The 26,274-nt window shown below is 44.2% G+C and overlaps 1 protein-coding gene across 5 annotated transcripts in view; it reads right to left on the reverse strand.

The window, feature by feature from the left end:
- Positions 1-2,638: 2,638 nt before the first annotated feature.
- PRICKLE1 (prickle planar cell polarity protein 1) overlaps positions 2,639-26,274 on the reverse strand; it is a 66,687-nt gene continuing 43,051 nt past the window's right edge. For 2 of the 5 annotated variants that reach the window (XM_076331468.1, XM_076331477.1), the window contains exons 2-8: positions 11,827-12,006; positions 9,476-9,589; positions 8,496-8,633; positions 7,803-8,006; positions 7,289-7,475; positions 6,284-7,147; positions 2,639-4,923 (exon numbers count right to left, since the gene is read on the reverse strand). In XM_076331468.1, coding sequence (XP_076187583.1) covers positions 4,067-4,923; positions 6,284-7,147; positions 7,289-7,475; positions 7,803-8,006; positions 8,496-8,633; positions 9,476-9,589; positions 11,827-11,958 — 2,496 coding nt within the window. In that variant the 5' untranslated portion in view covers positions 11,959-12,006 and the 3' untranslated portion in view covers positions 2,639-4,066. Of the gene's footprint in view, positions 4,924-6,283; positions 7,148-7,288; positions 7,476-7,802; positions 8,007-8,495; positions 8,634-9,475; positions 9,590-11,826; positions 12,007-12,342; positions 12,365-17,616; positions 17,651-17,985; positions 18,005-26,274 lie in introns of those variants that run through there. The other 3 variants (XM_076331506.1, XM_076331487.1, XM_076331496.1) reach the window with 3 other exon arrangements.

Here is a 26,274-nt window from a genome sequence, read left to right on the forward strand (position 1 = left end):
TTTGTGCTGGAAACAGTGTTGATAATATAGGGATGTTTTAGTTACTGCTGAGCAGTGCTCACACAGAGTCAAGGCCTTTTCTGCTTCTCACCCCACCTCACCAGCGAGTAGGCTGGGGGTGCACAAGGAGTTGGGAGGGGACACAGCCAGGACAGCTGACCCCAACTGACCAAAGGGATATTCCATACCACATGACATCATGCTCAGCAATAAAATCGCTATTTTTTTGGGGCTGCTATTGCTCGGGGACTGGCTGGGTATCGGTTGGCTGGTGGTGAGCAGCTGGGGTTTTTTATCACTGGGGGTTTTTTTTGTTTTGTTTTTTTTGTTTATTTGTTTGGTCTTTTTTTACCTGTTAAACTGTCTTTATCTCAACCCACGGGTTTTCTTACTTTTACCCTTCTGATTCTCACCCCCATCCCACCGGGGGGGAGTGAGCGAGCGAGCGGCTGTGCGGTTCTTAGGTGCCTACCGGGGTATAAGCTCCATTTGGAATATAGGTACTACTTCTAATAACACAACACAGAACTTACAGCTACGGTGACTGCATCCGAGTCTTGTGCTGGTAGCAGACACTGTATCCCATTACCATTCTCTTTATATTTAAGGTAGAAGAATCAATTAGAAACATTTCTCATAGGAAGTGATAAAAAATAATGAAGTAGAAATCTTTTTTGTCAAGCTGAAAAAACTAAACAAAGTTGTATAGCCATCTTTAAACTGTATAATTTTTAAAGTGGATAAAAATACAAGTTAGCCCATCCTTCATTAAGCGTGGTTACAAGTACCCGTCATTCTTTCCCGGACATGAACGTCTCTCAGCAGTCCATCCCTCAGCAAAACAAAGCTGTCTAAATGTTTTCTAATGCTCTTAATTACTTGTGGTCCTGCAGCCCAGCATAGGTAAGGGAGAGGTACGTGCCTCAGAGCAGAGGTATCTAAACTAGCTCTGAACAAGCTGCTTAACCACTGGAAGGCAACAACGCTGGAGCACTGCTCCCCTAGGCATCGTGCCGTGCAACCCTACCTTCCTTGGCCGAGTCTGGTCTTGAGGGAAAATAGGTCAGAGCTCCTGCCTCGGGCTGGAAGAATCGCTGCTGTTTAGAGGGAGAGCAGCACTGCATACAGGAGGTTTATTACCCCCTTGCACAGACAAACATGCCACTCATTTTTTCCTGAGTAAAAGGAAAGGCCTCTGTCCGCTGCCAAAGCTTCCAGCTGAAAAATAACAATCTAGACAGTGGTGGTGGGAGAGGGGAACTGTCATTATTTACATCACGCATTTTGAAGTACCCAGAGCCCTTGCAGGAGCAGCGAGTTCCCAGTGCCCCGGCAACAACACCTTTAGCCCCAAGTTATCCTTGGGTTTTGTATAAGGACATGGGGAAGAGGTACATCTTTCTGCTCATTTATTTTGAGGTTTAGTGGGAGGTAACGTGAAAGTTGACTCTGAAGATGATAGTTTGTAAATGACACGCTTTAGAGATCTGTGTTGAATAGTTGGTTGCTTTTTTTAAAGCAAAAAGTATTAAGAAGCAACTGACAATCTATGGAGAACTTTTATCATCTTTTATAATACTCCGTAAGACATTGCACTTTGGGAGAGTACATATGCTGTATCCCAGAAGATGGTGTAAGATCAGAAGAACTACCACCAGTGGAGCATTTCTCCACGAGACAGTTACTTGCTCCAAAAAGGACACAGCCGGAGCAGCCCAGCATTTCGTTCCTGAGGATCCTGGTTCCCTGCTTTTGGAAATGCAGGTAAGAATGGAAGGTCCCCATCATTGTTCAAGCATCCTGGGGAAAGCATTGACAAGTCAGCGTCTCTCCTCAAGTCCTGTAAGTCCCGGCAGCCTGGCTGTAATATACTTGAGCACAACAGGCATTTGGCTGCTAGGAAAGCAAAAGCTGCCTAAGCCACCACGGCAGCCCGCCAGCTGGAAGCCTCCCACGAGCCGCCCATTGGCCCATGCAATGCAGCATGGCATTACTTTGATCAGCTTTCCTGTACACAAGACTTGCTTGTACTAGAAAAGAGACCGACTTACACGGTGAATACCACCTCTGGGAGTAAAGGAGCTCTTGCTTGTTTTACCCTGAAAAATACAAGCAAGTAACTGCCAGTTTGATTTAGCCTTAGCAACAGCTTCGTTTTCTTTGCTGGAAGCCGATACTCATGTGTCCATTCCCGCCCTTACATCTAGCTGCTTTTATTTCCAAACTTCGACATCCTCAAGAAGGGCAAGCTTAGTTCATTCTGCCAGGCTTTTTCGGTAGGAAGCATCTGTTATTTCATTAATTACCTTTCTTCAGGTGGTCAGAAAGCCAACGGCTTTAGCGTTTACTATCTATCTTAATTGGTGGATGTCACTGTTAATTCAACTAACAAATTTCTGCCCTTTCTTTAAAACGGTGGAAGAAGTTTATTATAACTTAAAATAGCTCCTGCTCCACGTACGGGTTCAAGGCAACTTTTGAGATTACCTACTACTTTACAGGTCTTTTTGCCAGCTTGCCTTCTAGAACCACCCAGCATCTCCCTTTATGTAAGCGAACTTCAGAAACTACTTTTGGGAAAGGAGGGGAACAATAATAATAATAATTAAAAAAAAAAAAAAATCCACATCCACAGGAGTTGCATATTTGTTGTACTGATATATTCCAGGCTTGTGTGGTTTTTACATTTATATAGTTTACATTTTGCTTGACCCATAAATAACACTTGCAAGATTAAGAGGGCCATAGTTTAGAGAGTATTTACATAGCCCCACCATGCATACAGAGCTTTTAATACCTAGTAGACAAAATTAAGCTGTTTTGCACTAAACATTTTTCAGTATTTTTCAACTTAAAACCCCTGACTAAAACACAAGCAATAGTTCATCCATAATGCTGCTGTTAAACCCCTAACAAATCTAGTTTGATATTGTAACAAACTTCTTCAAATTCAGGGATATAAAAATATTCAGCTTTTAAAATTTTAACTGTACAGTATGTACATTAGTATTTGCACTGTTAAATTATGAATACACTTAAGCCTATGAAATACTACATTATAAATATCAATGGGTTTTTATTTAAAATTGCAGCTAATACATTTTAAAACCTGGATAATGCGTTTGAAAAGACAGAATTCTGGAGCCTAATCCTTTAAGCCCTTATGAAAGTATTTGTTACGTAAGTAGATTCATTGACTTAAATGGGGTTACATGCCTGAGCAAAGGACTCCAGCAGTTGTACCTCTCTCTTTCACTGCTGGGGGGTGCGGGGCACGGCCTAAAAAACATCACCACTCATTGGCAGCTAAGTCCAATTCCAGCAGCTGAATTAAGATCTTCCTTTAAACGGGCACAAAAAAAGACCCCAAACCCTTACAGAGGGATTGAATCCTTAAAAAATTGTGGAGGGAAATGTATTGTGAAAGTTAAACGTATCAACCATTTAGTGCTGCTTTAGGATACATCAAGGCCTCAAGCACTTCAGCTCCCACACTCTGATTTTTGCCTCCTTAATAGTGGCCTCTTTGGAAAAGGAGCATTTTCCCAAGTGAAAAAAAAAAAAAAAGTCCAGTTTTTGTAAGGAACCTTGAAGGAGGAAGAGTGAGCTTTATCAGTGAAGAAAGGGCACAGTACAGAGCCTTCTTTTTCTTGGCAGTAAGAGGAAAAAGTCAAAGATCACCCTGTGTGGGTATAGCTACAGCACAGGACTGACGATTTTATTTATTGATCTTTGTTGAATCCCCTCTCTCAGATAGTTCAACGTAGGTGAATAGCGAGCGTAAAATAAAATGCCTACAAAACGCCTGTATCAAGAACTGCAGTAACACTATTTTGACAGCTGAAACATAATATGTAAACCTAGCAATATCTGAGCAGATCATCATTTGGCATGGTGACATTTCTGAATGTTACTTGTACAATGTAAACTCTGGCAGGGTTATCATTTACACTGGCAAAGCATGAAGAACCTTAGCAACTTGCCTAAGTACAATTATTAATATAAAAAGCTGTGGTTCAAACTGTAGCTACGGAGTTGACTGGTCTTCCCAACTGTTAAAAACGAATTAAGAAATGATGCAATTTTTGCCTTTGTGTCCCCTCTTCTTCTTTGATTTGGTTGTCCTTTGCCCAAACTGAGAACTAGATAACGCAGTAGTTGGACCAGAAAGGTCATCTGTATAGTATGGATATCTCAGTGATCGTGGCTGTGGAATTGGCTGTCCTAGAAAATACCCTTCCTCTTCAGAATCGGATGATGAGGATGAAGTTGAACACCAGGAGTCATCTTCCTCACCATACAATCCAAAAAATTTATCAACCACCTGATTCCGCAGTGCATAATCAGACCTAGTATGGGCATATGGTCCATACAGCTCCGCATTTTGGATATACGCCCGAATCTCACGTGAGCTTCTATTTTGAATAAATTTTTCATGATCCTGAGGGGAGTAATAACGAAATCTCTCTCTTGGAGAGCACCTTCTTTCTGTGGCCAAGTTAAGTGCATTATCTGAACGAGACTTCCTACTTCTTCTACGATGATGAGAAGGCCGATTGCCACGCTCTTCAAAATGGTACACACGCCTACGAGTCCTTTCACTCATTGGAGGCTGACGTATTTCAACATTCTCGTAACTTCCATTATCAATAACATCATCGGAAAACTTCACTTGCTGTGGTCTAGACTGGGATTTAGATCTTCTCAGTACAGGCATATGCACTGGCTTTTCCTCCGGTAAGACCTTTTCCTGGCACAACTCTGAGCTCAGGCTCTTCAAGGACTCTGTGCTCCGGTGGAGCATTGAAGAATTCAGAGTTCCCATGTTGCTCATTTTCTCACAGTCCTCTACCTCCAGTTCTTGGAAAGTTTGCAAAGAATAGAGAGATGGCCGTGGCTTGCCTTCTCCATCCATCGAAGCCCCTGTGGTGGGAGCGGAGAAAGGAGGAGAAGGAAAATGAGAGGTCTGTCGAAGAGATAAGTCTTACAACAAAATATTAAACATTTCTTTTCAGTAAAGCAGACCTTGTTAGTGTTTTTTGGAACTACTACCAAAAGGACTAGCTTCATAGAAGACTTAGGCTTTGTTTTGACTTAAAACATTTAAGTATTAGCTCTGATGACCAAAGAGTTCGCTAACATTAGGAGGACATCAAAAGCAGAAGAAGTTTAGAGAGTTTAAAATATTTAAACAGCTCTAACACGCATACAGCTAAGCCTCTAAGAAAAAAAGAATTACTTAAAATTATTCTACGGTCCGTGCTTGCCATTTTTAAGGCTAAAATATTTCAAGTTTCTGGTATCACTAAATTCAGTATTCCAGCCGTTGCTACAGGAAAGCCAGGCTTACTGCCTCGCAAAGAAGGATCCTTACCCTCCAAAAATCATCAGCAGTAAGCGGGCCTGGTTTACTCCAGGTTTGTGTCCAATGACCCTTCATTCCCACAACAGCAGCGTCATCTGCCTGTGACGTTCCCAAGTGCCATACCTCTAGTTCCTCCTCCCATGCCCCCTGAACCAAGCTCCCCGCGCCAGTTCCCTCATTACGGCACGTGGTCAGTCCTGAGCTACACGAGTATAGCTACAATAATTCAGATTACAGAAGGAAAGGAATGGAGAAGAGGATAGGACAACTTTTAAAATGGGCCTCTCGTACCTAACTCTCAGGCTTGGGTTTTTGGTAGGGAAATGGGAAAGGAAGGTTAACACACACAAACACACAGACAGTTGCATATCTGACTTTTATCCCTTTGGCTAATTTCAATCACGTTTGACGAGGTGGATTATCAGTTTCTCTTTAGTCAATGGAGAAAGATAAACCTCATTTCCTAAGGCTAAGAAGGTTACCATCCTTTCAGATTTTCTACATATTTTTACAAGCAAATCAGGAAATTACCTAAAGTGTTTTGCAGATTATCTTTAATATTATTCTAGTATATAATGCAACTTCTTGTACTTAAGGTATGGAAACAAATAAATCTTCGTTTGCTTAAAGCGGTGGTTTGTATATAACAAATGCATAGTCCAAGACCATTCTTATCTGTTTAACATTATGGAAAGAATTCAAAGGAAAGGAGAAGAATGTAAATAGAATTTAAGTAGCAGAAATATATCTTGTGGAAGAATATGTGCTTGATAAAAGCTACTGCCTACTTTACATGCATCTCTTGCTACTAAAGCTTTTTAGAAATCACAGATATGGAAAGTCTTAGTTCAAAATACTCCAACATGCATGCTTTGGTTGACCTCTCCATCAAAACCATTCATTTTTTTCCCCCATTACCTGTTATGTTAGACAAAGCCAAAGAATCCATTGAGTCTCGAACACTTTGTTCTTGCTGTTTCAGGTCAGACAAACATTCAAGTGAACCTCCATACCACGGTGTTTGGTCATGTTTGTATCCTGACGCCCCGTGTTCCATGTCTAGCTCCTGGATTTTCCTGCTGCTGGCAGGGCCGGGGTGGCTGCCATAGGCAGAGTCTCCCAAGCCATCTTGTGACTGGGCCCAGTACATGTCTGATTGATACTTCTTACTTGCCAGGCTTGGATTATTTTTTTTCAAGTCCAACTTGCTCTTGACCATGCTATCAGAAATCCAGTGTTCGCTTGATCTAATGTCTACTTCAGCAGGCTGCTGGAAGAGGCTTTTATCACCAAACTTCAGAAGAAGTTGAGTCATGTAGTCTTCGTGTTCAGCCCATTCTTCAGGGTCTTCAGGCATTTCTTGCTCTACTCTTCCTTTCCAGAAGTCTTCATTAACAAAGCTTGCCTCTTCCCTTGAAAGGCTTAAATCATCCAGCTTACGAGAAAGAGTATCATCGGCATTGCCTGAAAGGCCAGGAAATTTGTAATTGAGGGCCGGCGACAGGAGGAGAGACTGGCGGCACTGGTCGGCTGACCGGCTGCTTTTTCCCATGCGGACGCTCCTCCTGGAATCTCTGGATCGAGCAGACTGAAACGCAGAATCAGAAGAGTCGGAGGCATGAACATCCTCTCCCAAGCTGCAGGTTTTTGAACAGTAAATCTGCCCTTGCTTTGGAAGGAAAGGGCAGCCAAGCAAAGAGGTCTTGCACTGAGCACAAGAAAAGCAAGTCTCTGTGGCATGCCAGTGCTGTCCATCATAGGTCATCTGAGCATGGTCAACACCTGGAAAGGGAGAAAAAGCAATGCTTTGGGTTTCTCCAGAAAAAATCACTTGCATGATCCATACTTCTGGAATGTGAAATAATTTCATAAATTAGCTTTCCCTTAATTTGTACGTTTAATGCTTAAAAAGGACAGACTTACCAATGTGTTCCCCACAGGTCTCACAGTATTCCGCATAGAGAGATTCAAAACAGTTACAGCAGAATGGTCGCCCATCCTTCATGATGTATCTCTGTCCACCCAGGATTGTTTCACACTCAAGGCAACAGAAGTGCTTCATGTGCCAGTGGCGACCTTCAGCTTCTGTGCACTCATCAGCAAAAATGATCTTTTCAGAGATAAAAAGTAAACTATTAGTTAAGTGGCCAAAACCTCACTGATGCTATTTTGGCATATTTTTACAGATCCTTTTTCTAATTCAATCTACAAGATTCAATTCTAAATACAGGTATGCGCTTTCTAAATACCATCGTATTGCTTGTAATATTGCCAATTTGACAAGACATGAATCCCCCCCTCAGCCTTCAAACACATCTATGCAGCGGAGTCCTGACTTCTTAAACAAATGCATCTGAAGTTAGTAATTGCCCAAGTGATTCAGTTTGTTACCTGAACAACAGGAGTGTAGACTGGCTGTAAAACGTGAATTATTTACCTCATCGCAGGCTGAACATCGAGGTTTGAGAAGCTCAGCGTGGTGTCTGCCACAGTGAATTTTTCCATCTTGGTAGAAGTAGATAAGGTCAACGAGCAGCTCGTTACATGTGAAGCACACAAAACACGAGGGATGCCAGCACACACCAGGCCCAGCTCTCGAGGCAAAAACTGCAACTTCACCGCCGTTAACTTTTGTACCACACTAGGAACAAAACCAGAAAGTGAACACACTTGCCATCCCAAACTACTAGCTTCTAGCATTTAAACTGAGTTAAAACACCAAACCCAATATGCAGGTTTTATTCCAAAATTCTGACAAGAGGGAAAAAAATATTCTCCATTTTGGTCTAGACAAACTCTGTGCATCAACAAACCTTTTGTGAATAGAAGTTTATTTTATACATAACATTTTTAAGAATATGCCTGTTTTCCGTTTGGCATTACTTACGTATGAGTCAGCAACAGGTTTTTTTGAGTAGGAAATATATCAAAGATTCAGTTCATTCCCAGTATCAAAGGCTGTGTTTTGCTTAAGCAAGCACTATCTTCTTTCTATTTACATGCAGTTTCAGAAATACTCTTTTTTTTTTTTTTGCGTTCCGACATAGAGATAAGCTTACACGTAATATTGAGATACTGTAGTTTTACATTATTCAGCCCGCTAGTTGGCTTGTGGCGCCAGCAGTATTACCTGTTCACAAACCGCATGCATCACTGCTCTTGAGAGTAGTTTAATAGTGCCTCGGCCGAGTGCCTCCTTTTTGCGCTGAGAACTGAACATCTGCAGTTCCTTCTTTTCTTCTTCACTTAAAGACTGGCAGTATCTCACCTTCCAGTGAAAACACAGGAGAACTTATTTTAGATACTGAGCTTTTAAAGTAACAGATTAATAAGTAAGTGCATATATGCAAGAAATTCATCAGGCGTGCTGGCAATCATCATTAAACTTTTCCAACTCGTCTTCTCTACCATCTTAATATTTAGCTAATACGGCATAATACAAAAGCAGTACGGAGAGAGACTTTGCATTACGGGGAAAAAAACCCCACCATGCTAAACTAAGAAGTTGTCTAGGCAAGAAATAAGATTTGAAAAAGCCAAACCAAAACCTGCTGCTATCCTAAAATAATGGAATGAACCTAAATCAGCCATAACATTGTCCTTTAGATTTATGGCTAAGTGCCCACAACTAAGTATTGCAGTATACACAAGATCTTAAGTATTGACACCCCCGCCCCCTTTCCTTACAAAGAGCTTGTTTGTTATTTCCACTTCTACTCCAAATTACACTGCATATCTGAGATGCAAACCTTTTACTATCACAAAGCATCCTTTTTGTGTGCTACAATGCAATTCCAGGAATTTGTAGGTTCCTGGTAATTGGTGGGTGGCTGCAAACACTATAAAACCAACTTGTGTTAAGTTTATTGCAGTGACACCAGCCTCCCTAACAAGCAAAGGCAGCGTCCTTCCAGACAGCTCTTATCTGCACACAAGCCAACCGGACAGCTAAACAATGGACCCAGTGTACACACCGTGCTGCTTTATAGGTCAGATGCCACTGCAGGCCACAGTTTAGGCTTGTAATAAATACACAGGTAGGTAATTCTCCACCTAAAAGCCACCAGGGAGACCTAAGCCCTGACGGTGCACCCTAAATTCTGTATTTACCTCATTATCGTGAGGTGGCAGCTGATAGAGAAGCTGTTTAATTCGGTGTTTCTCTCCAGGGCTGTTAACGTAAGGGACCTTCTCCTCTGGCAAGCAGGCGAAATACAGCTGGACCTGACCAGGAGGAACGCAGAGTTCAGACCGAGGGGGACACATCACCCAAGCGCTGCAAGCGTCCTTCAGCTACTGTTTTATCTCAGGTCTCATTTATGAGTGAAGAAGGTTACGCTACATTAGACCTGTGACAGGGTTTGTGCTGAAAATACGAGACCCAGATGAACCAGCTCAGCAAACCTGAATTGTCTCTGATAAAACTAGCACCCAGCTGCTGAATTGCTTTTCTGGAATGCAATTTGCAGTGACAATTAGGGGGGTATCATAAATTATGCACATTTAATGTTCTCATTATTCCCACCCCCTTCAGGGCTGGTCAACAACCCCGTGGAAATTCCAAGTTTCCCTCTGCAATTTACCACACAAGGCATGAAGCTTTCCAGAAAACAGCCACTATATAAACAAATTTAATTTGCTCTCTGCATTTTACACATTGTTGAGACAAAAGCTGTTTTGTAGTCTCCCGCTGATCAGGTTCACCCAAAGCATCAGCTTTCATTGCTTCCATGTGGGCTTTGGTAAGAAGGTGGAAACATCCTTCCCTTGGGAGGAGGCTGGATCCAGCCACACTTCAATCAGATGCAAATTAGCTACGAAATTTTCACAGGCTGCATGTTTTTGATAAAGAAATCAATATTAGGTGTACACACCTATCAATCTTCACTTTTTTTTTTTTTCAGAAGAAAATTATGACAGGAAAGCTGTAATGAACACTATGACAAAGCCCAATGGCAAAAAATATTTTTGTGGAACAGCTACAGATTTATTGTTTTTCCTATGCAGTTTCCAGCTTGTCACGAGGCCTGGGGCTGTAAATAAGAGCCAACTATTGGCAAAAATATTACTTGCCATCCAGATTTAAATAATGCTCAGGTCAACAGCTTATTACTGTGCAAGACAGATAAAAAAGAAGCAGTAATCAGTCACTTGACTCAGGAAGCAAGGGAAAGGTTGTACGAAACATGATTTGGTCTTCATTTAACCAAAATTTAAACATCAGAAGTCTACTGTAAGCCCACTTACTACTGACTGTATTTCAAGAAGCTGTAGGAAAAGATAACACATGCAGTACAAAGTGAAGCTTTGAAGATACTTTATGCCCTTTTCTCAAGTCTATTGCACCGTTCTCAAAATAAGTAATTCTTCTTAGGAAAAAACCTTTAGTGAGTTTGAGCTAGCTGGATTATGAGGGTGTTTTATGTCATTTAATTGTTCTGGCAGAACGTTAGCTTGCTGTTCGCCTTAAGGTTCGATTCATCAGGATTCTTATATATGCTTAAGTAAGTGATAAAAAGCTTCCCTAAAAATAGCTTATTACTTGCCACTCCTGCTGACTTTTTACTTTTTTCATGATTAAGAAAATCTCTGCATAGCAAAAAGGAGACATCTTCTGCACCTTCGTAACTATGGACTGTATTAGCTTGCCAGCTGAAGGAGGGTTGCTCTGCCTCCATTAACAAACGTTACAAAGCCACTCTACCCATTTAACACTGGGTATTACTGAGTACACAGCTTCAGCACAGCTGCAATATCATCAAGTAAATGAACACTATGAGAGGTTCATTTTGATCTCAGCTTACTCATAATTTCACTTTTATTTCCACTACTGTCACGTTGTAGAAGATAAAGAAGAAAGGGGAGAGGGGAAGGAACAGCCCAACCAATCCACGAATGTCAGCTCCAGAGACCGTACAAGAGAAATCCTGGCATGAACAAATGGCAGGCGTACAACTATTTAAACAAGCGTAAAATACATTACTACCTGTCACAGTGACAGAACATTTTTGTTTATGTGTGGTGTAGTAACATACATGTTCTAGTTGTCAAATGCCTAATTATTTAAAGAGTTGTACAAGTGCAGTGAAGTACTGGCCAAGTAGCACAATGTCACGAGGTATGCCATGAGCTTTAATTTAACCTAATAACTTATTTCAAAGAGAAAGCAAATTTCTATGCTGCTTTTAGACTTGACAATACATACCTCTGCAGCACATATTTATTGAAAAATCTTGACTGGGAACTTTTTTTTGGAACATAAAACTCCTCAGTGGTGAGGATTTTAAGCTCCCTAAACACAGCCTCATTGGAATAGGAAACAAAACAAGAAGTGAAGAGTTCTAGATGAATTTAAGTTTTATATATTAAAAGAATTTAACTAGACTTGTAGAGGCAGGGTATCACTCCCTTAGACAGTCCTTACGAGGCTTATTTTAAAAATGCAGAAGCAGAGTCAGTACCTGTTCTGGTCTGAGGCCTGGGGGGACCCAGGCATATTCTTCCAAGGCACAGCCAGAGTCATCGTCAGATGTTGAGCTTCGCTGACACCCGAAAACGAGATTATTAGCTTTGGGCTCCATCTCCGATGGCATAAGTATGAAGCGTTAAATATTTCAGCTGCAGCTCATCAAGCAATTGATCTGGAGGAAGAGATTAACAGAGCTTTAATAAATTTGAACATGCAACGACTAATTATCAGTGTAAATGATCTTACAACAGTTTAGCATTCCTTGCGTTGCCCAGAACAATAAGTGATTGAAACATCATTACAACTTGCTACAAGCAATTCAAAAGTGCTTAGAAGAGTTATAAAAATAAAACTACTCAAGAAAAAGAAAACTAGATGCACGCTATCACGTTTGGCAACCAACATGTATTTCAATATTATCACTTGTCATCTTTTATACTTCTGCTTGTTTCATATCACAGGTTATATGTAGGCATATCTAGGAAAGACTCATTGAGCAGATACTAACAAAAGGAATGACACGAGCTCTTCCTGAAGTCATTACTACCACCAATCTAGTAACACAAAAGACATGACAACCACTTGTCAAAAACTAAAGAAATTGTTGGGGAAAGACGGTTGTGCAAGTAGCATCCTGTTTTTCACAAGGTAGGCACAGAGCAGTGATCGTGTGCTGGATTCCTTCGAGAACTTTGTTTTAGCTCTATTGGAGCGGAAGGGTGTTGGTCCAGTTAAATATCTGAAATCCAATTATGCCAGATTAGGCTCTGTAAAATACATCATAATTGTTCTGTTAATTTAAAACCCTACAGGGAGATCCTTCTGTTGATTCATGAAGCCTGCAAAGCTTAATATCAGTGGGATCATTTTGAGTCACAACTGGCAAAGAAGGCTCTCGCCAACATCCATAGCATTCTGCAGTAAAAAGCTTATTAAGATAAATATCTTACATTAATTCTAGTAGAAGTCCTTAGGAAATTCAGACCAGGAATTTCAGTGAAATACAGATTACCAAAAGCAGAGAGGACGTATCCTACCATGACAGACATCCTGACCACTGGGGTTAGAAACAAGCTTGCTTTTACAGTACAACATTACACGAGCTGTGCCTTCCCTGTTTTAGGCAATTCTTTCACCTATTCATCTAAACACAGATGCAATTTTATCAATGCTAGATCTGAGCTGTAGAAAATTTTCATCTCCTTGACATATAACCTTGCTGGTGGGTCTAAAGGAAAGAGCAATCTAAAAACTTCTGGTGGGTCCCACATTACATTTCCAGTCTCATCACCACCGTATTAGAGAAAATAAGTTGCTGATAGATCACAGGTGGAAGAAAGATTTAAGACCGTGTACCCAAGTATTCTGCTAGTTACTCAACAGGAGTTTCTCCTTCTTCAAGTGTGAGGCACTGGTTAGTGCCATGCTCTGTTGATTCAGCATGTAAACCCAAATCTGCTCAATAAAAAGTGGCCACATGCATCCAAAGCTACAAACTCGGAGAAATGATGATGTTCGGTATTACACAATCTGTCTACCCCCATTTTCAAGAAGTCTATACATTCCCACAGCCAATATGAAGAGATGGGATTACTTAACTCTTCCACTGGGCTAGTGCTCAAAGAATTTAACTTGTTTGTTAACTTTACTCCAAAAACTTCTGGTTCGAAAACATATGCACTATTTTTGGCGCACTGCTAAGATGCCAACATACTTCTATTATACTGCATAGCTGCACTGTAATAAAAGATTCATTTAATATTTGACGGTGCAAGCAAACCTGCCAACCTCCCCTTTGAGAACAGGCTATTTCCACAAAGCTTGTCAGCTGTCAGGCAAATTTCTGAAATCTTACTCTAGCTGAACAACTGAAGGCTAGCGAAACAGCTTCCAAGCTTAGCATCACCATATTACAACCTCTGTCAAGGAAGGCAAGTAAAACCAAACTAAAAGCTCAATCCTGTATATTTAAAATATAAAGACAGACACCCTGGTATGTACTAGATCCCCTGAATTAATTTCCTTCAGAAACAGATAATAAGACAAGCGATACAAAACCGTTTCCGCTCTCCACGTACTAGTAGAAGTGAAGTCAACCATCAGGTATGGGTTTTGTTATTGTTTGTATAAAACTGGGGGGGGGGCAGGGGAGGAGGGATGGAGGAATACTGAGATGCAGTTAAGAAATCACTGCTAGCAAAAAAAGGCAACAGTGCTCACTGTTGCAGATGGATGGGGATGCTCAGGTTGGCAGCTTGTGTCCCGCATCATCTATACCCAAATAATTCTTAAGTATAAAATCATTATGAGTATCACTGAGAAGCCCAAGTCCTTCCAAGATGATCTTAGCAGCAGATGAACTGTTTTACAATTTCCCTTCAGAAGGAGGTAGATATCTGGTTTACAATAACGTGCCACTTGCTGGCGCCTAAGCTGGTATTTCCAATTCTTATGGCATTGCATCATGAGAACTTGTGCTGGTCAGGCTGTCACTTCTCAAGAACTGACACCTGCCCAATAACCCAGGAATAAAAGGAGTCACTAGATGAAACATCTTTGCCAACATTTCATTAGGCAGCCCGACCTCAACCGCACCACAGGAAGCGGATCTGAAATGTAACTTAGGCAAAGAGACAGGTTCAGCTCTGCCAGTCCCGGGGCACTGGAGCAGGCTGTACCCCGGCCCGCTCACACGGCACCCTGCACTCACAAGCACACAGGTAATTAAGTAATTGCTTCGTATTGATTGTTCAAGAACCTTTCTCCGTAAGATCAAAGATTAACTTCTGACTTACTTTCTTCTCTTGAAAGACAAGGAAACAAAACAAAATCTGAATGTATGCAGACTTGTTAACTTTTCTGAGGATTTTTGAACACTAAAGCTACGTGCTACTTCTACAGGGCAAAAAGCAGCACTGGGCAATGTTGGCATTTCAAGCGTAGCAAAGGTAAGTGCAGGAGCATTGCCTAATTCCAAAGGAAGACAAGACATTGGTATGAGAGAGACCACGCTGCTTCTCCACGGAGACTGATCCTGCCTGGGCCACCTTTGACCCATCCATTTCAGACAGCACAGGCTCCAGCTCCAACAAGAGAAAACCACAGACCCACAGGCCATTTGCCCGGTGATACAGGGCAGGTTGAAAGTATGGCTGGTAGAGAATAAAGGAAAAATACACCTTACCTCCAAATGTAAAATGCAACTTTACAGTCAGGGTGCTCCGCCCCAGATAAGGCGATTGGAAATGTTTAAAGCGAGGTTCACAAGTCTCAATGAACCAAGATTACTCAAAGGACAGCATTCACTTTAAAAGAAAAATGCTACCATAGACCTACTGCTAAACCAGCTATAAAATGACTGACAGTACACCATACATCAATACAGCCACGTCACAAATACTGTAGCGTTGCCGAGAGTGAGGTTTCTAAACCAGCCCAGCTTAACAGCAGGCTATCTGCAGAACTATTTTAGCAATTGCTTGTTTAGGAGTTCTCCTTCCTCTCCTGCTCAAGTGTAATTTGGTTTGCATTTTAAAACTACAGGGTTCTTCTCCCCCGCCCCCCAACCGCACTCATCCTTCAAAGTGATCTGTTTAAAATGATTACATCCTAAGGAGGATTCAAATGAATATAAACAACAGCTGAAAAAATAAATGCTTTCGGAGGGGTGAGTAGAAAGGTGGTCTTTCTACTCCTGCCATGACATCTACAAAACACAGCAAGGATGTTTTGTTTTGCTTTCTTAAAGTTTGTGGAACATTTTGAGTTTTCGGTTCTGTTCAAATACTACCTCTCAAAAAAAGCTTCATAGCCTACAAGGAGGAATTTCACTGGCAGCTTGACAGCTATGAATAACATAAGTGAATTAAACAGCTAAATTTGATTTAAAAAGAAAAGCAATTAATACATTTTTTTCTACTGATGTATTAAAACGACCGTATTATGAGAGAGTTCTTGGAAGTGATGACAAACTACACTCCTAATTACAAACCCATGGGTACATAAAATGTTATGATATCAAACTTAGAGCAAAGGTATTGCTGAACCCCATATGAAGGTTATCCCTGTGCTAGGATTTCCAGCTCACTGATTATGTTCACCCCTGACCAGATAGAAGAGGTCATGATTTGTGAGCACAGTTAGACAAACATCTCCTTGCCCATCCCCTGCTGTTTTACTCTGTCCTGCAGGGCAAATTGTTTAACAACTTTTTTGTTAGAAGACTTGTTAACAAGGCTATAGGGGATACAAGATGCATATCACATGCATCCATTCACAATGAAGGCTCAACGAGTTAAGATTAGCATGGCCAGCCCATTCACCTGCTTACTTAATCCCTGGTGCATAACTACATTAGAAGAGGAAGGGTGTAATACAGCAGCAATAAATCACCATAATAGAAAAATGATCAGAAAGTCCTATTCCCTAGCTACAGTACAAGTAACGTATTTACAGACAGCTCTATAGCTCTGTACTTGGGAAATCTGGATCCAGAGCTGATGAGCAGAATTTGTATCAGCATTAGCACACAGCGACTTCCTCAGCTGTTGGGTCCTTTGAGTAACTCCACTATCCAGAGCAGTGGAGGAAGGAATGAAGTCTGTATACTTGTTCATTCAACAGACCTTTAGATGGACCCTAGAAGCAAGAACTTTTTTCCCTTTTGTTAGCCAGTGTACAAGGACCGACAGAAGAGTTAACTGCTCTTCCTCCTCTAGCATCCTAGCGCAAAGATCACTTTTCCAACTGGAAGCCGGACGATCCTTCTCAGCGTATTTTCTTTTGACGAGCCATACCGCAAAGACAGGCTACCTGCATTAACAAAAGGAGGAAGCACCGTGACAAAGCATCGCCCCATGCCAACACATCTGATTTGGATGTATTATGCTTGGCGCTGTGTAGCGCTGATGGAAATACAAGTGCACGCTGCAGTTAGGCAAGAATCAAACCTCTAGCCGAGGAAGTGGTATTCTCACGGATGCTTCCTTCCTCTCTCCTTAAGAGGGTGTTCAGATTTAGAAAGAAAGAAATCTTGCCTTTTACAGTCTCCCATTGATTTTTTTAATTCTATTTTAAACAGCAGCCAGACTTTACTCCAATGTACACATATACTCAGGTTTCACCCCGTCACCTGTTGGCTCCCGAACAACACCCTTCTTTGTTAGGGCTCACAGCCCTCATTTGAGACAAGTTTCCAGAGAAAACACTTCAAGAAAGTGTTCAATAAGTCACAAGACTGGAGTTGTAAAAAAAAAATTCCGCGCATAGCCCGGTTTATTCTGACAGACAACGCTGAGCCATACGTGCTCATCTCAGAGGAGCCGGAGACGATGCCTTCTTCAGCAGGCAGAGCTCTCTGAAGGATAGGCGGGTCCTCCCGTCCTGCCAAAGTTTCGAGGACGTGGGTCAGAGGCAACCCCAGCCCCCCGGGTCCCCCCCGCTCCGGGGCCGGCTCCGGCCTCCCACCGGCTGCGCGAAGGCACCGGCACCCACCCAGCCGCTCCGGCGGAGGAGCCGCGAGGGAGAGCGGATGCAAGTAACCGCCAATTACCTCTTTACAGCACCGAAACAGCGGCAAGGCTGCTGGCGGGGCCGGGAGAGGAGGCGCAGGAGAGGCGATGCCCGGCTGCAGACCCGACCCCGCGCCCCCTCCCTGTTTTAAACCCAGCCCCTTTCCCCGCTGCCCCCGGGCCTGTGTAAAGCAACAGACCCGGCGAGGCGTCCGCAAGCTCCCCGGCGGCGGGACGGGCGCGGGGCGCAGCATCCACGGCGCGCTGCTCACCTCGGGCCGGAGCGCGGCTCCCCTCCCCAGGCAGGTCCAGAGGAGCGGCCAGCGCCAGGCACAGCCCTACCGAGGAAAGGGGGGGGGGGGGCGGCGGCGGCGGGGCTCCTCCTGCCCTGCCCCTGCCGGGCGGCGCCGTCGCTTTCCCTCCTCGTCCCGCCTGCCGGGAGCGCTACCTGCGCCGCCCCCCCGCGGACCTCCCCCCCCCTTCTCCCTCCTCTCCCCCGGGGCTGCAAGCCTCCCGAGCGCTCCTCCCCAAACGCACCCCGGACCGGCAGCGCCTCCCACCTCCCGCCCCCCTCCGGGGGGCTCCCCCCGACATCCCCCGCCGGGGGCAGGAGCGCGGCCCCAGCGCCGTGCGCCCCTCACCGCTCCTCCGTCAGGCGGCGGGAGGAATTTCTCCCACCAGCGATCTTCCCTTCAAAGTGCTGCCCAAGGCGGGGGAGGGAGAGAAGGGGGGAGCCGCTCCTGCCACCGACCCCGCCGCCTGCCTACCCGGGGGACCAAGCGTCTGCAGAAGCAATAAATTTCTGCGCTCAGGACGCGACGGACAATGTGGTTTAGCGACAACGCTTTTGTTCGCGCGTACGCCCGAAATAGGTTTCCCACCCCACCCTCCGCCGTGCTCCGGGCCGCCCCGGGCTGACCCTGCCCGGCCCGGCCCCCGCCGTCCTGCCGCCCCGCGCATCGAAGCGCACGGAGAAATTAAGGGCTCGGATAAGGACGGGAAAACGTTTCTTCTAGATCGCTGTGTAGAAATAAAAATAATAAAATGAAAATAAAAATCAATCCGAAGCCGAGGACCACAGCGAGCAGATGCCCGTCGCTGCCTCCAGATCTCAAATGAGAAAGAGGCGCCCGAGCCCCGGCTTATGCACAGAAAAGTAACACCCGGGCTACTGGGGCATTTTCTAAACGCCCCTGGACAAACAACTGCCAGCCCTCACTTTTACACACACACACACACACACACACCCAGCGTGGGCATAAAAAGCCCCGAGAGGCGGGTGGTTTGGCTTCAAAGGCTGGCGGCAGCTTCCCCTCCGGCACCGTGAATGTAACCGTGAACACCGCGGTCAAATTTCCTCTTTCCTCTTCCCTCCCGCTCTTTGTCTCCCTTGGGAAGTCATTATCAAAGGGAATTTATTCGCGCTGCATCTCGGGGTCAAAGCGGCAAACCCCCCTCGCTGCGAGGGGCAGCAGCGGGCAGCAGCGACCCGGCCCCCCGCCCCGAGGTCCTGCTGCCGGGGGGCGCCTTATCGGCCCGGGCCCGCCGTGCGGGACGGCGACGGGGCACTTCGCAGACTCTTATCGCTTCCCCCAGGAACCGAATTTGCATGAATTTAAATTCACTCTTCTAAATTTGAATGACTTTGCCCGCAGGGTGCTAAGGGCAGCCGGCCCTGACGGGTGAAGGCGCGGAGGCTGCGGCGGGCAGGGGCGCTCAGAGGAGCATCCCTGTCCCTGTCCCCCTCCCCGCGGGCTGCGCCCCTCCGCCCGCCGCCCCGACCCCGGCGCTCAGCCGGACACACGCGAGCTTCAAGGCGGGCCGGGAAGAGCCCTCACCCCTCCTCCCTTGTGCTGATTAACCATCGCCAGACGCAGCCAGACAGAGAGGCGGGCTGATGGATCGGGACCAATACTGGGCTATCTGATCTCAAGTCGCAAAGCCTATCCTGGGTTAACGACGTTAAAAACAGCCCATCGACTACAGCCCATCCCCATGACAAACCGACTGTGCCGTGAGATATGCCCAGAGACCTTACAATTATGCTTGTAACCGTAGGTGGATGAACGAGGTCCCGCAGGGATCCAGCCCCATGAAATCAAAGCCGCAGTCTGTGGCTCCTGCAGCGGAAAAAAACTGCTGAAACTCCAGCAAATTAACCAGCTCAAATCCTTCCACACCCCATTTCACTTCCATAAGCAGTTTCGCTGGTTGTACTACCTCCATTCTTAAACTGCTAAGTTGTTTTGAGGTCAAAGTTGGCATATCACTTGGATGAACTAGAGATTTTGTCAGAGCTTTTGTCAGTGCTGGCTTTACAGGACCCAGACTGTTTCTATTCTGTTTGTCGGACTGAGCAGACCCCATCTGGTGGCCAGCTGAACATCTGCCAACTCCATTCATCATTAATCAAAAATGAAAATGTCAGGAATAATGTTTAATCTTCCCCACTACACGACCAAATTAAATACCAACAATTTGCATATATTGCCTACTCCTTTTGCAGGGGTGCCTGACCTTTTCTTAGTAGTTCCCTGCAGCAAGGACTCGCCGCATCTGCACAGCACGTTGCAAAAAGGAGAATGTCATGTGGGGGCTTCCGCAACACAACCGACTCAATGGCTGCAGGTAAGTCTGCAAAGTTTCCTGACCTAGAGCCTACCGAAGCCAAAGAGACGTTCACTTACTTTACTGGACAGTCAAACTGTCCCTGATCTTGCTAACACCTTCCCTGACACCAAAAGTGTTTGAGGGCGTACAGAGATAGTTGGCTGCACTGCTCTTTTTGACCTGGACTTTTCTGGCTCGAGTGCAGAAACTGCTATAGTGTTCTGGGCAATGCACTTAAAGATTATCAGGCCAAAAACAACCGTTGCAATCTTCTAGCCTGAACTCATGTGGTCATAAGATTTTGCTAAAATTACTGTCTGCATGAACAAAACATTTGATTTTGATTTAAAAGTACCAGCAATGAAAAACCCACTACAACTCCTGTTAAATTCACCACAGTCCTTGTTAAATTGTTTCAAGTAGTCAGTATTTTAAACTACTTTTTTTTTTTTAAATCTCGGATTGCTGTGTTTCAGTGCTCAAACGCTGGATCCTGGATTGTATCATACCCTTGAATGTTAGGCTAAAGAACCAGCTATCATAACTCCCCCTAGGCATCTGAAAATTGTGAAAGTCATTCCTTAACTATCTCTTTTGATTTAGGCTGCTTTCACAGGAACAAATGTGTTGCTATGATTTTTTTTTTTATTTTTACACAACAAATATGACAGCACACATACTTGTTATCTGAAGCATAAACTATGCTACAGAAGTTGCCTCCCCCCAAAAAAAAGCTAAAAGACAGGCACAAACCAACTTGTTCCACATTCTTGACTGCGGCTGGGTAGAGCTGATCCTTCAAACAACTGGATGGTTCAAGGGACTTGTAATGGATATAGAACCTTTTGCCCTAAGGTATTAGCACAAATTTAGTCTAGGTAACAACTTACTTTTACTACTGACCAGGCCAGGGGTGTTCTCTGGCCTGTAAGAAATTCGCTAAGCATATCAGTGTGGTTTCCCAGTTCCGCAATTATCCACATCAGGGAACATCCCCTGAGATAACGCTGTAATTGCTACCTTTGTTGGCAGTCACAGAAGAGAGGCCAAGGAGCAGAGAACGAATTAACCTCTTGTGCTTCAGAGGCGGCTTCTCCGGGCAGGACAGTGGCATAACACCCACTTCTCAAGCCCGATTAGTTCTGTGGATAAACAGAGGAGTGCACCCTCTACATCATCACGCTTTAAATGATCACCACCTCCACTCCAAGAGTTTTAATTAAGCATCATCTCACCTGTTCATTCAAAATAAAAAGTCACAAGTCAGCTATGAAAGGTGAAAGTATGCAGTAAGGTGAATGGAAGCTAGAACAAAAAAAAAAAAAAAAATCTGAGAGTAATAATTCTTTCAGAGAAGTCAATGAGAAAACTATTCAAAATAAACCAGGTTTTGTGTTTTGAAACAAAACAAACCAAGAAAGGTTTTGCATGTTTCTGACAGCACAGGAGTTGTCCACGGAGCAGGAATTATAACTGCTCCCCAAGGGGTTACGCACAAATCAAAGCCCGTGCCTGACGAAGGCAGGTATGCCCTTCAGGAATTTTAGGGATGGTGACTCGACCTTGTATGGCCCTGCCTGCAGGCTACAGCACAGGGTGTTTACAGCACCAAGGTCCTTTCCACCTTCAGTGGCCCCAGGTCTATGCCCTGAGGGAGCAAAGAGGCCAGAGTAAGGGATGTGGTTCCACCAGTGTCTGAGCTGATCTATGGGAAAACCCAACCCAGTGAAAAAATGCTGGTTCAGTTCCCTGGACCTGCCAGTATTAGCACAAGGAAAAACCAGGACCAACTCCTATGAAGCTGGACTGTTGTGGAGCTGCAGGCTCAGTTGACAGCCTCGCGCTCTCTCTTCTGGGAAAACTGGGAGTCATGGGCCTTGCAAGCGCAAGGGCAAGAGGGTCTTGCTCAGCTGGTGCATAAACAGCCTGACCTCCAGGACCACTTTACATGACACTCAAATACAAGTGAAATTTAACTGTGTTTGCCTTGATGCATTCAAAAACCCCTGTGGACATCCACCTGCATCTCTAGATACTCGAACGTCTTGTCAAACCTGGCCCTAAGCCTCCTCTCACAGGTTAAGAACATGAGTGTGGAAGTACGCCTTCGTAGGTGGGAACAGTTTGCACAATTTTACCACTATATGTGATCACTAGGAGACATCTGACACACTGGATGCCCTTGAAGCAAAGCTGCAGCCTTGAAGGACCCTAATGGGCCACCAGAGCAAGGCCACCCCTCTTTGTGCAACTCCATGCCTACAGCCATAGGCAAAACTTCCTTGTGCTCTCCCCGTTCAACACCGCTTCCTCCTACCCATCCGAACAGGGGAGTTTGGCACCAACAGCGGATCACCACCTGCTGCTGGGAGTACAAGCTACAAGAGGCAGATCGGTGCTGTGACTGGTGTATCGGGGCCTTTCAACTGCATCACTGGCTGGTGTCTTCCTGTATTTTCTTTTTAGAGGCTGCAAAGGGCATGGAGGCAGCACACCTCGTGAGTCCTGATGGCTCCAGAGTCTGAATCTTTGCTATTTTTTAAATAACGTTTAGAAATACAGAGAAAACCAGCTCTGTAGGAGACAGGCAGGTAAAAGACAAGAGAGGGGGAGATTTGGGGATTAAAAGGAGACATGCATATGAAATGCAACAAGTAAAAAATAAGGAAAAGACAACAATGCCCCGAACAACTTCAGAAAGTAAGTGAAAACATCCAATGGAAATATTGACATCAGATAACAAATCAGAAGACAATCAAGTGGCACTAGACAAATAAATAAAAAAAAGAATTGCTCATTTGTATTTTCACCTGCCAAACAATGGCACAGGGAGCTGCTGAGGCATCCAGCAACCAGACATCAAGGAGGGAAACAGCGCCTGAACAGCTTGCTACCGAGAGCTGCATCAGCTACCGCTGGCCTGAGGACTGGTCGGCATCAGCTACTACATGTTGGGAATGCATCTCTAAGAGAGGTTTATTTTATTTACTTTTCTTAATGCTCTCAGAGTTGAAGACCAACACACCTTTTAATACCACGATCCTACTTTGCTTCAGCAGCAAAGAATTAAAGTTTCATTAAAACGCCCTTCCTTGTTGGATCGGGCTAGGACTTGCTCCTGAACCAACAGGTCTGTTGCCGTATCTGGAAACTCTTAACCCCACAGGCTTTTCTGAAGACAGTAATCTTGATTTTATCGTAATTGGCTCCGCGCAGCCCACAGTCACACAGGGCAGGGGTAACCGCCCGGGTGCCCACAATACCACCACAACCACCAGCTGACGGGTGCAAGCGGGGCTTTCCTACCCACACTGACACCCTCTGTTAATTAGCGCCCCGTTTCCCAGGCTGCACAAGGCACAACAAAGTGCATTGCAACAACATGCGCCTGCAACGCTTTGCCGGTAGCAGAGGCTGACGCAGGGTGGAATCGCTGCCTGGGCTTTTAATAACACCCCAGCACAAACACCATTATGCAACGGGGAAGGTGTTGCAGAGCCGGTGCTAATGCGCTGTTTGCTTATTGAGGGACTTTTCAGCCAAGTATTGTGCCAAAGCCTGTGTGGATGATGAACGATGTCAGTCTTATCTGTGTCAAGCCCCATTCTCAGGCCTTGCCTCCAAAGAACTCCTCACAATTTATCTAAATTGGTTTGGAAATTGATTTAGATTAAAAAAGGAAATGGTGCAAACTTTGTGTGGCTCTTCCACTATGACCAACACACACACACACGAAGGGACACTCACCCCAGAGCATGGCATCCATGTAAAGAAACAAATATTTATACAAATATTTGAACTCATATTTAAACAAATATTTGAACTAATATTTAAAAACAAATTTCAAACCCTTCGTGAGTACAGTTTTGTTGCATGAGTAATGCTCTGGTTACACTCAGTCTGCCCTCTCGCTGGCAATGCTTTTCAACAGCCTGAACTTAGGAGAAAAACAGGTGACTGAGTTTAAGTGAAGGCAAAGTTTGACACGGAGGATTACTACTACTGCTGCAGCTTTATATCCACAGAAAACAAAACCCAGTTTTAAGCCGAAGATGAGATTGATTTGCAAAGGTTTGTGGTATCCTCCTCTCGCTTAAAATCAGCAGGGGGTGGGAAATCTAGCAGTCACTGAAACAGGTAACCAGCAGAGTGCTATGTTGCCATTTTCCATAAGCCATACGCACAGCACACTAGAAATACAGGGGAGAGAACAATGTTTAGATTAACTATTAGTTTATTTTACCAAATTAATCTCACAGGCCATCCTCAAGGCAGACAGTGATGCAAGGAGGACATAAAAAATGTCAGGTGGATAACGAGATGCATTAGCTTTCTTTAGTACAGCAGTTGCAAGAGAGAAAGAGAGACTACCAGATTGATGAGCTGTCAAAACTGAAGGCCATGAAACTCTACCAAAAGGCATCACCAAAAAAAGATAAGTGTTTCAGTCTTTTGCATAGAAAGCTCAACGCCTAAATAATTATCCCAGTCAGGTAAGCCTGGGAACAGTCCTCTCGCTTCTTGCTCAGCAAATAAAAAAACTCTGTCTCAAAGCTGGGCAGGCTTCTACCCCAACAGAGGTTCATTGTGCTTCCATATCTGTCCAGTTCATGCCCTCTGCCACTACTGTTACTGTAGCTTGCTTTATTTTTATAAGTTTTCTTTTTCTTCATGCTTAAGGTGGCTTGTCATGGGCTAGGCAGCATCCAAATGACACCCTGACTCCAGACAGTAAGGCATAATTTTACAATGAGTTTCCACGCTTCAAGTTGTCGCTGCCTTAAAACAGAAATGGTACGCAAATCTCCTCCTTCCCCTTCTTATTCTCCCCTGCCCTTGGGAAAAAAAAAAAAAGAGAAGAAAAAAAGAGAGGCCTAAGAGAAAGTCCTCCATCTAACTGAAGTTCCTTCTATGAGAGCCATGAAGGTTTCCCCCTCACTCCCATGTCTTTCTTGAATGTGTTACAAATCTTCATAAACTGGCATCTTGCTAAGAAAAATTCCCAGTCTTGTTTCCCAATGGAAGTGCTGTAATGTAACCCACTACCCCAAAATGGGCACCAAACCAGTCCCCATTTACATGCCTGGCCAAGTAAAAATCAACGTGAAGGGGGTTTTGCCCGTAGTACAAACCTTACTAACATTAATCTAACTGTGTATGACCAAATAAGATGCGGGGTAAACATGCAGGGTTTACGCTTGCTGTGTCTTTTCCTGGGAGGGTTATGATTCAGCATGTTTTCTGGGAGACCCAAACAGGCTTTCCGCTTAATAGAGTGAGGAATGCCTATCTGGGAGGTTACATCCTTTCTTTTTTTTCCTTTTGCTTCTTTCTTTTTTTTTTTCCTCCGAGTACGATTAGGTTTTTTCTGCCGGTTTAGCTCCCAGAACTGGTTTACTGTGCAGGATGAGCTGAGCGCAATTGTCAGCATTAGGGAGGGGACGGGAGGAAAGCCCAGAGGGACGGTCCCACTCCTGGTCAGTAGTTGGCTATTATAACTACACCAATACATCAAAATCACATCAAAAGGCAGCCAGGGAAGATGGCTTCACCAGCACTTCTCTCGGTTGCCTGCCAAGTGCCCTTGGGATTATGGACACACAGGTATGAGTTGAGGAGAAAGATTAGGCGAGAAGTGCTAGATCAGTAAAAAACCCCAGACTTAGCAGAGTCACAGTCCAAAGGCATTTGAAAGAGTCAAATTCCTCCTCCAAGTATTCCCTTCACTACAGAGCTAGATGCTTCGGATCAGGTGGTTGGAGACATGAAAGTGCTCCTTTCCTTCTCTTCATCTCCACTGTACTTGAAGTTCAAGGCCAGGTGGACAGGCAGTGTCTGTTCAAGATGCGAGTTATGCCTGGTTTTCAGAAGCATAATAGTGAGGATCTCAGTTAAACAAATATTCAAATAGAAATCCAGTTAATTATGTTCCTTAGCTAGCAGTCATTACCCTTTCCACACCAACTGGCAAGATATTTAATTGTAACTACAACAAGAAAAAATCAGTTTAAGTCCCCTAAATAACAAGCTTCACCTCATCAACAACATGACATTACTACAGACAAGTCTGGAGCCTCCGATACATATGTATTTCCTTAACTGTATTTATAGAAATATCTGCAGACTCCTAAGAATATATAAGCGTATTTTTAGAGTAAAAGATTTTAGATTATTCATAGTAATGCAAATCCTTATGTATGAAGCACACAGTACAAACGAAGATTGTTTTAAGAACACTCAGCTGGTACCCTTGACATGAGTGACCTTTGTACAAGCACCCATTTATCCTTAAGTCCTTACGGTACTGCCAGCTGCTGAAA

Source organism: Aptenodytes patagonicus, chromosome 1 (genome assembly GCF_965638725.1).
Source record: "Aptenodytes patagonicus chromosome 1, bAptPat1.pri.cur, whole genome shotgun sequence".
Taxonomy (NCBI): domain Eukaryota; kingdom Metazoa; phylum Chordata; class Aves; order Sphenisciformes; family Spheniscidae; genus Aptenodytes; species Aptenodytes patagonicus.